Here is a 15,459-nt window from a genome sequence, read left to right as displayed (position 1 = left end):
AATAATTACTTTCCATTAAAGTTGTTAGGAGGACTAAAATGATTCGTGTAAAGCTTTTAGCATAATGCCTAGCATTAGTTTAAGTGTGCATTTAAGTGTACATTAGTTTAAGAGTTAAGTTAAAAAGTTATTGGCAAACTCTCCATTGCTGGAGGTGTCTGGATCAATGCTAATGTCAGCCCAGGAGAAACAGTTCCAGACAGTTCTGAAATGAAGATGTTTACTGATCACCTATGGGTCCTTCTGCCCATCGATGCACATTGGGCCATGGAGCCTGTGACTATCTCCATAATAACACTAATTTATGTTTATAGAAATTCACCTGGCACCTTCCATTCTCCACGTGCACCAAAGTCTTGTGAGAACAAATGAGATACGTATAAAATCTGGCCCAGAGTAAATGCTCTAAGTTTTATTTCACAGTTGAGAAAGCAGGCCTATAGGCCCTAACTAATCTGAAGCCATACAGCTAAGAAGTGACAGACTGGACACTTTGGTGCCAAATTCTGAGCTCTTTGTACAACACAAATGCCTCTGCCACCGACCACAGAAGTTGATGTGTCAGAAGAACATTTGCATGGCAATTACTATTTGAAAAATTGCCCCCAAGATGCACTGTGTGGAGTTGCTTCACCATATTCTGCTGTTTTTAAGTTATTTGTGCAAAAACACAAATGAAGGCTGATATGTGAACCTAAAGCTCTTGGCCGCCAGTGCAATTTTTTCCCTCTATCTTTTCCTAAACAAGCGCACCAAACACTTCTCTAAAATTTTTGTTATATGTCCTTAAAATGAAAGTTCCTAGAGTTCAGAAGCTGCCATTTATTTAATCTACACACCTCATTTTCTCATACACAACTATATGCATGCACACACACACACACACACACTGACACTTGCTGTCACATTACACAATACTAGCGCATCAGGTCTATAAAATAAATGTTGTCAACTGCCTCCTAGCACTACAGATTGGACTTTTACCTTTTCTTTACCAGGTAAAAGGAAAAAGACAAGTGAAACAACAATAAATTCCGGACTGAGTGATTATATGGAGCAGGCAGTAGGTCATAGCAGGAGACTGTGTGTATGGCAGTTAAGAGCTCAGGCTCTGTGGGGTGGAAGCCCCACTCTGCTGCTTGCCTGCTGACCTTGGAAAAATTACTCAACCTTTCTAAGTCTCAGGTGCCTCATCTACCTGTAAAGCAGAGATGATAATAGGAAATGACTCATAGGGTTGTGGTGAGAATTAAATCAGGTAATTCCTGTAGCCAACTTCACAATTCCTGGAAGGTGATAACTGCCTAATAAATGTTAATTGTTATCTATTATAGTTATCATTAATTGTTTTCAAAAAACATAGAAACAATAAAAAGAGAAACAATGAAAGAACAAATAAGGATGAGATTTAGAAAACCCTTTTGGATCAAAACTGTAGTTGTATATGTAGATAGCTTTTTGATTTTCCAGATATTTTTGATTCACTCATCAATTATTTGCTGTGCCAGGCAATGCACTACATTCAACAGATACTAGTGAATAAGACAGATATGGTCCCCGCTCATTCATGCATTGGATCCTCAAAAGCACAGTCTTATGAAGTACATAAACCCACTTGGCAAATAAGAAAACTGAGGACTGAAGAAGTTGAAACTTAAAGGTAGACACTGGAACCTGGAATTAATTCATTTATTCAACAAATATTTATCAAGTGCTTCTTATATGCCAGGTGCTTTGCCAGGCACTGGGCATACAGAAATGAGTCTCACAGATAAAAATGCTTATACTCATGTAGTTCACTTTTTTTTGCGAGAATTAGACAATATCAAATATGTAAAACATAGTACATCAGATAGTGACAAGTATTACATAGAATAATAAATCAGAAAGTGGAGGTGGGGAGTTCAGGTGCAATTTTAAGTAGTGTTGTCTTCCTACTTGTCTTCCCAAGTAGGTGATGTTTGAGGAAAGACAGAAAGGATGGAGAAACTAAGGGATGACAGATGTATTTGATAAAAGTCCACCTACGGCCTTCCAGAAGTTTTTGATCTGCTCAGGGCTTTCATAACAGCATCCTTTACCCCCTTATTCCTCAGGCTATAAATGAGGGGGTTCAGCATCGGGGTCACCACTGTGTACAGCACTGACACCACTTGGTCTTCCTCTGATGACTGGTCCGAGTTATCTCACAGGCACATGAAGATGAGGGTCTCAAAGAAGAGAGCCATAGCAGTGAGGTGGGAGGCACAGGTTGAGAAAGTCTTAGCCCGGCCCCCAGCAGAGTGGATCTATGTGACAGCCATGATAATAAACGGGTAGGACACTAAGATCACCAATATACAGGCAGGCATGACAAAAATGAGAAACACGATAATCACCACCTCCTGGATGTAGCTGTCCCCACAGGTGAGTTTTAACAAAGGAGGGAGGTCACAGAAAGTAAAGATCTCAGTGTTTCCACAAAAAGAGAGACTGAAGGCTGTGACTGTTCGAGCAAAGGCACTGGAAAAACTAGCAACGTAAGCCCCAGCTACTAAGCCCCAGTGGGCCCTCTCAGTCATGATGGTGACATAAAGCAGGGGTCGGCACATGGCCACGTAGTGGTCATAGGCCATGATTGCCAAGAGGTAGCAGTCAAAGGAAGCAAAGAGGTGAAGAGAAATAACTGAGCTGTACTGCAAGCTTGCGAGATGGCTGTGCTGTGTTCCAGCAGCACAGCCAGCAGCTGAGGGACGATGACGGACGAGTAGCAGATGTCCACGAAGGAAAGGTGACTGAGGAAGAAGTACATCGGGGCGTGGAGCTGGTGATCTTTGCGGATCAGGATGAGCATTGTCAAGTTTCCCAGAAGAGTGAGTATATAGAAACCCAAAAATACCAGGAAGAGAGGAGGCCCCCACTCAGGACGTTCAATAAATGCAATTAGGAAGAACTCTCACTACAGTGTAATTCCTCCCAGCCATCCACTCAGCAGTTTACCTGTGAGGGCTAAGACAAAAGAGCCAGATGAAGGGATCCCTGAAGAGAAGTTCAAGTCATTTCAAGTAAAAAGCTTTAAATTGAGTGTCTGATATGTAGGCACTCAACTTCAACAAATTTTGCAGCCTAATGTAACAATGGGCAAAAATAGAACTCACTACAATGCAAGACAAAAAGTGATGAATTCTTCTATTATACTAAGAATGGAGAGCAAGTGATTCTCTGACTTACAAGTCAGCTCTTGTATTTGCAACTCCATCCCCAATTAGTTGTTTGATCTTACACAAGGCACTTAACATCTCTGAAGCTCAAATTCCTCTTCTGCCAAAAGGGGATCATAATATCTGCCTTGTTAATGAGATAAGGTTAACACACAGGTTGAAACAGATGCAAAAGTGCATTGGAAACCTAAAAGCACTCCACATATACATGGTGGCTATTTAAAATTTTAAATGAATGCTTTAAGGAAGGAAAATTTATATTCTATGAACAAAAGAGTACAAACCAAAAAACAAACAAAAAAAATACATTAGCCATCAGCAATGGGCTTTACTTATTGGGATATTTCTATTCTCAGTCTAACGACATGCCTGTTTAACGAACAGCTGTTATCCTAGTTAGAGTTGGCTGACTTATTAAGGGTTTTTTGTTTGTTTTTTGTAAGTACTAGCATTAACCTTGGAATGAAAAGAGCAAATATAAGCTTCTTTTAGCACCTAAAGCTCCATAAGCATTGTTTGATTGTTCTCACAAGCCCTAATAAAAGCCCTAGTTTGATAATAAACAGCATCCATATTTGAGAGTAGAAATATTTCCGCAGCCTGGTGATGTTGAAGCACTGTTGGAGGAACCTGGGTTAACGGATTTGGGGTCCTTATTAGAGTTCTAGAACGGGGCTGTCAAGGAGGGTTTTGATTGTATTTGATTATCTGATGCACCAGCAGCCAGGCCGATACTGAGCTGACACATTAGGGATAATAGCAGAGAGAAGAAATTAGGTTTGGAAGCCATGAGCTGGGCATGAGCCATCCTCACCTGAATTCCACTTCATTATTGCCTTCCTCCTTTGTTTAGTGTTTCCTACGCCAGTGACCTGCCAATCCAGAAAAGATCTGGGTTCTAGTTCACCCACAGTAGATGTGTGACCTTTCTCTTTGTTCCCTTTCAATAAACAACAATGAAGCATGAGTCCATAATCATATCAAGCTGGTTGATATGGGGTCACTTCCAGGATCTTTCTGTCTTATTCCACTTCATGGACTCTCTATCTTTCCTCTCATCTTTGACAAAACAATACATCCCTGACACTAGTATTTCCTGGGATTTTTTCAGACTCAGTCCAGAATAGCAGGCTGGGGACCAGCCTCTCTCCCTGAGCTTCCAATACAGCACTAGGCCTTGCCGACCATGCTTCTTGTATTCACTGCCCCTGCATCATGCCATAATCGGTTCCTGAGGGGAGTCTCCAGGGAGAGGCAATTTATCTTCATGTGACTTCCTAACAAAGGCATCTAGTATCTTTGAAGATTTCTCTCTAATTTCAAACTACCAAAGCCCTATCCCACATCCTGCCATGGGTCTGATGCGACTAGTTCTTAGTCTTGCCTCATTCCTGCCTTGTACCAAAAGGGATGCATTTCTTTGAAAGTTTCCTATATCACAGTTGAGAATTTTGCTAAGGGTTTTGCAGAATGCCAACCTAGCTGGCTATGCCTTGATCCCAAAGGAGGCTGTTTTGTAAGCACAGGCTTTTTCTCCCCATCACCAAGACACGCTCTAATTGGTGACTCTGAAAGTTCACCATTTGGCAGAAGAAGAATGGTGCAAGTGGGGAAGTCATGCGATGAAACATTGGAGAGACAGATGTGGGCAGGTAGTGAACAGACTTCTACCAGGCAGACTGAGCAAATTCTTAATGGTGACCAACCTGTCCTCCAGAGTACTGGTCGTCAGACTTCAGTGTACATAATAATTACCCAGGGAATTTGTTTAAAATGTGAATATTATAGTCCCATCCCCATAAATTCTGACACAGTGCTTCTGCAAAGGCTTGCAGGCGTCTACACTGATAACAGGCATCCCAAGTGGTTCTGATACAGCTAATCTCCACAAATTATATCTAGAAACAGTGCCTGGGGAAGTGTTCTCAGGAGCTCTAGCTCTGCCTGGCCCTCTGTGCACTGTGCTGTAAACTAAAGTAAAACAACAAAAGTATGTTCTCAAAAAGCATGATTTCTCCAAAGTCCCATCAGTGCCTTCTTTCCTCACAGGAGACCTTAGAGAGTCAGGGCTGATTTGCCCCTGTCTCATAAGTTAAAAAACCTAGTTACAGAGGGGGATACGCATTTTCTTGGTGGCAAATCAATGACTTTGAACCAGATCAGTACTCTGTTGAATAAGCCTATTCAGAAGATGCACAAGACAAGAGGACTCCAGGGAAGTGGTTGTCAACTTTGCTCCACATTAGAATCACCTAGGGAGCTTTTAGAATCTTGAAGCCCAGAGTGTACCCCTTAAAAATTAAATCAGAATGTCTGAGTGTATGGTCCAGACATCAGTATTTTTTTAAATCCCCATGTGATTACAAAGTGCAGCAAAGTTTGAGAACCACTGGCAAAGGGCTCCTACCGTACAAAGTCTTACATTTCCCCAAGTGTCTTAGGTAGACGTTCCAGGGAGAAAAATAGGTTTACTGTTCTCATAAGTTTGGAAATCACTGCATAGTATATACTATATCCTCCACATGGAAAACGATATTGCATATCAGCATATTAAAGGATCTGTAAGGTGCTATAGTTAAGAAACCTTGTCAACTTTCGTTAACCCACCATTTCCCAAAAAATATTTGACCGCAGAACTTCTTTTTCATTAAAAATGTTCATCCTACAGAGCTAGATTTCCAGTGGAAGGATGCTCCTTAGGCAGTGCAGCTGTAAAAAACCTCAGCAACTGACCAAATGCCAAACAGCAAAGCAGTAACCATTCCAAGAAAAGGCATCTCCTGATGACTCATCACAAGATCTGGCTCCTTTCAGTCTCTGTCAGACTGGCTGCCCCCAGAGCAATGGCTCCTACTGGGAAAGGATTTGGGAAGGGGCCAGGCAGAGAGCAATATCCTTCCAGATGGGTCCCACAGGAGCTATGAAAGAGGAAAACATCTTACCCTTTAAGAAAGACTTTTCCAGGGCCAGCCCGCAGCTTAGCGGTTAAGTGCGCGTGCTCCGCTACTGGCGGCCTGGGTTCGGATCCCGGGGGCACACCGACGCACCGCTTCTGCAACTATAACATACAACTATCTACTGGGGCTTTGGGGAGAAAAAGGAGGATGACTGGCAATAGATGTTAGCTCAGGGCTGATCTTCCTCACAAAAAAAAAAAAAAAAAGACTTTTCCTTCAGTTGTGAATTGAGTCCAGTGGCTGAGGCCCTGCAGTTCTGCTTCATAAACAATAGTGACTCCACCCAACCCCTAAGTGAAATAAGCTACTAAGGCCATCAGAATCCTACTTTCAGGAAGCTACAGTGGAATTTAAAACCACTATCAAATAATTAAGATGATTCAGTCACCATCAGGCCAGCCCCAGAAAAGATGCAGAACGAACATCATAGAGTATAGACCAAGATTTTATATATTGTGAGTATTTTGACCTACAAAACTAAAGTAAAAGAAGTTTAGAGGGGCCAGCCTGGTGGCATAGTGGTTAAATTCACACACCCTGCTTCGGCGGCCTGAGGTTCGCAGGTTCAGATCTGGGCGTGGACCTACGCACCACTTATCAAGCCATGATGTGACAGGTGTCCCACATATAAAGTAGAGGAAGATGGGCACAGGTGTTAGCCCAGGGCCAATCTTCCTCAGCAAAAAGAGGAAGATTGGCAATGGATGTTAGCTCTGGTTGATTCTTCCTCACACACACACAAAAAAAGTTTAGAGATTTGTTCCTAAGATCTACAGATCTGACCAACTTTGGTTTCCTGATTTAGAGATTCAGGTCATGATGGTAGCTGAGCCAAAATGTGAAAGGGAAATCCAATAGGATAATAATAGCAAAGACTGCTTAAGCTTCTTGCTATATGCCATTTCACTCTTCTAAGACGGTAGATAGATAGATGATAGATAGATAGATAGATAGATAGATAGATAGATAGATAGATAGATATAGATAGATAGATGTATTAGCTCATTTAATCCACACAACAATGCTATGAGTTAGATACTACTATTATCCCCATTTTAAAGTGATGAGAAAATTTAGGCACAGAGAGTTGAAATTGATCACCAATGGTCCCACGGTAAGGGGCAGAACTAGAGTTTGAACCTAAGAAGTCTGGCTCCAGAATGCATACTCTTGACCCCTATATTGTATTGCAAATCCTTGTGAGGATGTCTGTGAACTCCACATTTGGGAATAGTTGGAGAGTTCTTCCTTCTACATCTGTATTTCCTCTCTAACCTTTTAGAAAGAAGGAGACTAGGCTTAGAGATGAAATCTAAGTTGCAGAATGAGCAGTTTGTGGTAGAAAATTTTCTGGGTACTTGGCCAGGCCCTTACTCCTTCTAAGAAGTATTACTCACAGCCATGGGGAAAGGATGGATTCAGCATCCACCTTGGCCCCATATTGCCTCACCTTTCTAAGCACAGATGATTGGATGAGGAGAAAATTCCATCTGAGTTGATTGTCAGAGTTAACCCTCCTTCTTCCAAAAAGCTCTTTTCTTGAACTATTTTAAGTGGGTATCCGTTCCCTGTAGCCAAGGAGTCATGATGGGCATGGAGGAGGCATTAGGAAGGACTGCAGGTTTTGGTGTAAGGAGGACATATCCCCAGCTGTCACTCTGGAATCCATCTCCACTCTCTTCCCCCATCCATACTTTGGTGGATCTCATGCCAATTCAAGGCTGAGGGCTGCCTAGTGCTCATAAATTTGCTTAGAAGAACTTATCCTGCTGTAACAGTTCACCATTGGTGGACTTCTCTCACTTCACTTATTCTGGAACTGAAGAATTTTTATAGGTTCCTTAAGATTCTAGATCCAAGGGGATATTAGAATCAAAGGACCCAGGCTTTCCAATTCACAGGTGAACAGGCTGAAGTCCCCAAATAGGAAGACAATCAGTGGTTGTGTCACCGACTAGGGGCGTCGAGAAACTCAAAGGTGGGTTTGGAAGCAATTATCTGTTTTTCCAAGTTGTTTCTTTTCCTTTTGTATGTTAAGGAGATGTAACCACCAGCCATCCTGAAACTGACCAAGCCTCACGACAAGAGCTATGCCCATGACTTTTGCCTTATTTTTAATGCAAAGATCTCTCCAGGAGGAGCTTAGGCCTCATTATGTGGAAGCATGTTCTCCAACTGAGCCTGTACAAGCGAATACCCGCCTCTCCCTTTTGAATATTCATTCCCCAACCAAATAAAATTTCCTGCTTCCCTTTGTTCGGTGACTCCATGACTTTGGAAATGGTTCCTCATGGCCTCCTATTTGCTGCAAATACACTTTACTTTGTGAGACAACTTCCACTGGTGTAGAAGTTGTTCATTTAACTTTACTCACCAGGAGGTGAGCCCACTTGGTTCAGTAACACTATTCCCCAAATTCTATCAGGGGTATGCAGACCTGAGACAAGTTTCTCTCATTGTTTCTTTTATAAGTTTTCTCAAAGTTTTCTCAGAGCTTGAGTGTATGAACTTCCCAGAATGATGTAGCCAGAAGGAACTTAGCATCCAGTCCAACTCCTCACTAATGTGGAGAACGAGATCCTAAAAGGGGAATTATTTGCAGTACCCGGGTTTCTTAATGAGGACTTCTTAGTTTCAACTGACAAAAGCCCAGCACATAACATGGTTTGAACACACAGATGAATTCACGACAAGATTCTCAAAACCATGGGGAGGGGAGGGAAGGGTGCAGCTAGATCTCAGGGACAACTGGGACCAGTAACTCTCATGACATCAGGAATTTCTTTAAGGTCCCTAACTGTCTTTGAATATCAGCTTTATTTTCTTCCTAAACCTACATCTTCCACAAAGTGGAAAAAATGACCTCTGGTCGTGTCCACGCTTGACATTTCCCAACTTTTCCACCACAAAGGAGATAAAAATCACTCTTACTGAAAATCCCGAGGAAGTCCTCAGATGTCACATGGCCAAGGGGTGAGGTACCAAGGTTGGCCTAATATTGGTCAGGTCCCTACCTCAGGGTCAATCACTGAAGGCTAGAAAGATGGAATCTACAAGGAGATGGAAGTACTTGTGTGAACCAAGAGTAAAGAAAGGATTATTTTCCAGATAAGAAGGGATGCTGTCCTGGAAACATAAAAGAATAGATTTTCACCATGCTAAGGTAAGGAGAATCAGAGAAATTTCCACCTGTGCTTCAGGGAATCCCACAGAGGTGGTGGCTGAGCAGCAACTCTGGGAGGCAACAGGTGGGAGTGCTGGAAGAAGATCTGCCCACGGTGATTAAACAACTCATGTCTACATCCTGCCTGAAAATCTAGTGGCCATCAACAAGGCATGGGAAAGACTATTGCTGTTTGGTGATTTCTTTGAGTTTTATGCCCAACTTCCTAGGGCCAACGTAAAGTGTGGAATGTTTGTCTCTGGCTCCTCCACCTTTCTTAGCTTTGGCACCCATTCCCATACTTCTCAGTTACCTCATTCTCAGGTGCTCACTCTCCATCCTAACCGATGCTCAGAGAGGGCTCTGGACAGTCACCTTCTGAAAATAGTGGCTAGCAATGCATGAGGGTTCTCTTCTCAAATAATTTACACTTTAACAGAATTAAAACCTGGATGTATAGAATGTCAGACCACAAAAGGACTCAGAATTATCTCATTCTAACCTCTCCCCAGTTTTACAGCTGGAGAAATTGAGGTACAGAATGGGGAATTCCCTTATGGAAGGACACACAACTGGTTAGTGGCAGTCACTAACCAGCATTCTTTCTATCACATGCTACAGTCTTCAGAAAAGGTCAAATAGGCTAATTTCAAGGAAAGAAACTGGAAGCAAAGAAAGGAGATTTGAGAGGGAATCAGAGCCCTTCTTGGCACCTTGAAAATCATGCCATATGCTCACGTCTGCTGCAACCAGTGTAAGGAAATATCTACTAACTTGCACTGCCCCTGGAAGCACTGTGGCTTTTCTTCTCCCACCTCCTGTACCAAGCAATGTGGTTCCCAGAACCCCTCTTTTACGTCTGAGGCAAAAGACAAGGGGAGAGTCTCCTGAAGCCACCGAAGCGGCCATGATACCAAGTCCCTTCTTGGACAGCTCCTGGATGACTTGGCTCATGATAGTGGAGTCTGCTTGGAGGAAACATTATATTGGCAGGAACTTGAGAAGGGTGATGGGAGAAGACCAGCTGAGTGCCAGACTTGAGACCAGGCAGGGTGTGGGTACAGTACCATAGTCACTATCCCCTCATTGAGCTGGATATCCAAGGTTATCTCTCCAGAAGACCTTTTTATTCTCCTTTTGGGCATCATAGTCACATCCAAAATCTTCTAACAGATGATGTTTTCTGGTGTGGATAGCCTAGTATTCCCTAAGTATGCATGTCCAAAAGCAGATTTTTGAATGATTTATCATCAGCTGTATATTTTCTATTAAAAAAGGACTTTAAGAATTAAAATAACTCAAGAAAAATAATCACAAGTTGCTTTATTTGAACGACTTTAACTCAAGATATAGGAAGATGTAAGGAGATACTAACACCTATTTACAACAAGGTAACCTCCTTATTATCAACTATTCTTTCTTTTTTTCTTTAGATTTTAAATTTTAAGATATTATTTACATACAGTAAAATTCATGGCTCTTGTATATACAGTTTAATATGTCCTGACAAATACATACATTTATATGATATATATCCCTATCAAAATATAGAACATATCACACCAGAAAATGTCATCCTGCTCAACTATTCTTTAAAATTACCTAATGTAATACTGTCTTTGCTTCCATACATAAGTGGAAAGCATTTTTTAAAACTTTCTTTGAGTTTTCTTTCTAGAGTAAAAAGTAAGTGAAGTCCCATTTGGGCTTTGTAGCCACTAGTTCCTACAGATCTTTAAGTTAGCCATTTCTTCTAAACTAGAAGTCTTTAACCGCCTGCTTAGAATTTAATCAGAAAGAGGGGGCTGGGCCCGTGGCTTAGTGGTTAAGTGCGCGCGCTTCACTACTGGCGGCCTGGGTTTGGATCCCCGGTGCGCAGCGACGCACCGCATCTCTGGCCATGCTGAGGCTGCATCCCACATACAGCAACTAGAAGGATGTGCAACTATGGCATACAACTATCTACTGGGGTTTTGGGGAAAAAAAGGAGGAGGATTGGCATGGATGTTAGCTCAGGGCTGATCTTCCTCACAAAAATAATAATAATAATCAGAAAGAGGCATGAAATTGTCTCCTTAAATCTGGAAACTCATTCTCTGAGGAGCCCCTTTCAGTTCATTCTGAACTCCCCGCCTTCTGGCAGATTTTAAGAGAGCAAATGACCCTTCAATGTACTACTCTTATTTACACAGACCCAATATTGTCTTTTTCAATGAGGAAGGAACTTCATACAACTAATCCAAGCTTTCTAACTACTTCCTTAACTTTTCCCACAGCCTGCAACACAATTGACACAGGAAATATTTATCAACCATCCCGCTTAGTGGAGCTATAAATTTTCAGCCTGGGTTTTAATGACCAGACAAATCATTATTAAAGGGATCAAATATTTCTTTTGAAAATTATAATATATATTTTAAAGCGTCCTGTCTTCTAAAATAAACACATCTTTGAAGATTTAAACATGTTTTATTTTACTATAAGTGATCTTAAATTGAATATCTTTTGTATGCCTTCACCATGAATCTTCCATGATTCACTTATCTGATTCTTTCAATTTAAAGTCCTATTACTGGAATTCCAGGTGTGACTTTTGAAAACACCAATGCATAAAGATACATGCCCCCCTGTGTTCATTGCAGCATTATTCACAATAGCCAAGACTTGGAAGCAACCAGAGAGTGACTTAGTATATTTGGCTGGCTGAATTTGGAATCATTCTGTGTTTGTAGTATTGCTGATACTGTTATTCCCTCCGTTATGGTTTATATCATTCATACACCTGGGACTTAGTTTTTGGGTCCCAAGGGATAGGGGAAAAGGAGTTTGAGTTCCAGGAACAAAGATCAAAGAAATAACAGAAAATGATGAGTAGGTGGGGCCCCTTTCCTTTCCAGTGTCTTGGGTCTGATTGGGGTACCTACAGTTTAGAGAAGTGAAGATCAAGGACCAAGAGATTGTTTGCATGTCTTGGCTATTGTGAACAATGCTGCTATGAACGTGGGGGTGCAGATATCTTTTTGAGTTAGTGTTTTCATTTCCTTTGGATATATTCCCACAAGTGGAATTGCTGCATCATATGGTGGTTCTATTTTTAATTTTTTGAGGATCCTTCATACTGTTTTTCATAGCGGCTCTACCAATTTACAAACCCCAACAGTGACAAGGGTTTCATTTTCTCTGCATACGTGCCAGCATCTCTTATTTCTTGTTTTCTTGATGATATCCATGCTAACAGACATGAGGTGATATCTCACTGTGGTTTTGATTTGCACTTCCCTAATGACTAGTGACGTTGAGCATCTTTTCGTGTGCCTATTGGCCTTTTGTATGTCTTCTTTGGAAAAATGTCTATTCAGATCCTTTGCCCATTTTTTAGTTGGGTTTTTTGTATTTTTTGCTATTGAGTTATATAAGTTCTTTATATGTTTTGAATATTAACAGACAGAAAGACAAATATAGTACGATCTCACTTATACGTGGAATCTGAAAAAGAAAAAAAAACTCATAGAAATAGAGATCAGACTTGTGGTTAGCAGAGGCGGAAGGTGGGGGAAGGAACAATTGGAAGAAGGTGGTCAAAGGTACAAACTTCCAGTTATAAGATAAATAAATACTAGGGATGTAATGTATACATAATCTGTAACATAAATCTTAAGAGTTCTCATCACAAGGAGAAATCTTCTTTTCTTTTCTTCTTTTTTTTCTTTTTATTGTATCTATACGAGATGACGGATGTTAGCTGAACCTATTGTGGCAATTATTTCACAATACATGTAAATCAAACCATCATGTTGTATACCTTAAACTCACATATCTCAATTATTTCTCAATAACACAGGGGGAAGAAAAACCAACAGACTCTGGGAGGCTCCGTATGGTGGCTGAGCTGTTGCAGAATGCAGGGACCCAGTGCAGGCCAAGATTCCCTCCTGCTCACCCCTGCATGGAATGCAGCAATGCTCTGCCTCCCCCAGGTCAAAAGTTTTCAAAATGCAGAGAGTCAACATGTATGATACAGACACTATAGATACTATTAAGGGCAATGGAAATAATATAAATTAACCAAATGGATTCTCAGGCAAACAATGTGATGAGTGGAAGCTAGAACAGATAGAAGAAAGAACAGGGAATATTTCCAGTGGCAATGACAATTGACAGATGTGTTATTGTGGAGTTTTTTTAGTGATTCATGTGAGACATGTCTGTGAACTACTACAAGAGTCTGAAGAATGCTTTGAGCAGGGTCAGCTGTATGGACTGGACCTTTAAACTACTACTGTAATTTAATCATTAAAATAAATGTAATCTAAATATTGAATCCTAATTGGTGATATCATTTTGAAGTGTATAGGAGTGAAGAGTACTGATAATTATGTCTGCAACTCACTTTGAAATGCATCAAAAAATAAGGTAGATTGAAGGATGAATTGATGGATGGATAAATGAATAGATTATGTGTATAAGCGATAAAGCAAGTATAACAAAATATTAGCAATTGCAGAAACTAGGTTTTGGGTATAAGGAGTATACTATACATTATTTTCAACATTTCTATATGAAAAAAATCTTATAGAAAATTTTGCCCAAAAAAATGTAATCTTGTTTTATAGTCACAGACCAGTGAGGTGTGCACACCTGGATTACACGGGATTTAACTTCAGATAATTTTGTCATTAGTCCTGGGAGTTAGAGCTTTCACCTCAATCTCTTCTCAGACTGCTTCTTCCTTTTCTTCCTTTATCTCTCTGGGACTAAAAGTTATGGATCTTTTTTATACCTTGTACCATGACATATACATTTAAACATTGAGAATGTTGTAAATAATGAGTGCCCACAATGCTAACACTGCAGAGGAGGTGATTCTCATGATTTTCCAAAGTTGGATATGGTTAGGACAACTTGGCTCTGTTGAGAATTTTCCTCAGGGTCTCCTTCACTTCTTTGTTCCTCAGGCTGTAGATGAGGGGGTTCAACATGGGGATCACTGTTGTGTAGAACACAGATACCACACGATCCTCCTGTGAGGACTGGCCAGAGTTATCTCTCAGATACATGAAGATGAGGGTGCCAAAGAAGAGTGACACAGTGGTGAGGTGGGAGGCACATGTAGAAAAAGTCTTGGCCCTGCCTCCAGCTGAGGAGATCCTCATAATGGCCATGATGATAAACAGATAGGACACCAAGATCACCACCATGCAGGCAGGGATGACAAAAATGGCAAACACAATAATTACCACTTCCTGGGAGTAGCTGTCCCCACAGGTCAGCTTTAAAAGAGGAGGGAAATCACAGAAAATGAAGTCAATCTCATTGGTTCCACAGAAGGAGAGAGTGAAAGCTGAGACTGTCCGCACCAAGGCACTGAAGAGACCAGCAAAGTAAGCCCCGACCACAAAACCCAAAAGGGCCTTCTGTGTCATGATGGTGACATAAAACAGAGGTTGGCACACGGCCACGTAGCGGTCATAGGCCATGATTTCCAGGAGGTAGCAGTCAACGGAGCCAAAGAAGGTGAAGAGGAAGAACTGAGCAACACAGCGTGTGTAGGATAAAACTGCCCCATGCTGCAGCAACACAGCCATCATCTGAGGCACAGTGACAGATGAGCAGCAGATGTCTATGAAAGAGAGATGACTCAGAAGGAAGTACATTGGGGTGTGGAGCCGGTGATCCATGTGAATCAGGATAATCATGCCCAAGTTCCCTGACAAAGTGATGAGATAGATAAGTAGAAAGAGAAGGAAGAGAGGGAGTGCCCATTCAGAACAGTCAGTGAATGCAATAAGGAGGAATTCAGTCACGAAGGTGAGGTTCTTCTCTGCCATGAAGCCAGAGGTAGCTGAAAGGGCTAGGATGAGAAGCAAGGTGGGAAGATATAAATAGGACTTAACTGTATTTCTAGTTTACATTTATTGAATATGTACTATGGACAAAATACGCCAAGTGCTGTGTGAGGCTTCAGAGATGACTTGTCTCAACTCCTACCTTCAAGGAAATGTGACAGAGTCTTCTTAGTATGTCAAGAAAACCGGTACAGGTAAACATTGTCAGAATAGGAGTGCATATTCTCCAAAATTTGTTGCTAACTAGCTGTGTGAGACCCTGTAAGTCAGATAACCACTCTTACCCCCAACTT

General features: G+C 41.3%; 1 protein-coding gene and 1 pseudogene across 1 annotated transcript; both read right to left on the bottom strand.

The window, feature by feature from the left end:
* Positions 1–2,024: 2,024 nt before the first annotated feature.
* Positions 2,025–2,963, bottom strand: LOC131395575 (olfactory receptor 9Q2-like; annotated as a pseudogene).
* An 11,249-nt stretch (positions 2,964–14,212) lies between these two features.
* Positions 14,213–15,148, bottom strand: LOC131395574 (olfactory receptor 9Q1-like). The gene has a single exon (XM_058527431.1). It carries the CDS (start codon positions 15,146–15,148, stop codon positions 14,213–14,215), a length of 936 nt encoding a protein of 311 aa, XP_058383414.1.
* Between the last annotated feature and the right edge of the window lie 311 nt (positions 15,149–15,459).

Source organism: Diceros bicornis, chromosome 31 (assembly GCF_020826845.1).
Source record: "Diceros bicornis minor isolate mBicDic1 chromosome 31, mDicBic1.mat.cur, whole genome shotgun sequence".
Classification (NCBI taxonomy): domain Eukaryota; kingdom Metazoa; phylum Chordata; class Mammalia; order Perissodactyla; family Rhinocerotidae; genus Diceros; species Diceros bicornis.
This window is presented reverse-complemented; position numbering and strand designations above follow the sequence as displayed.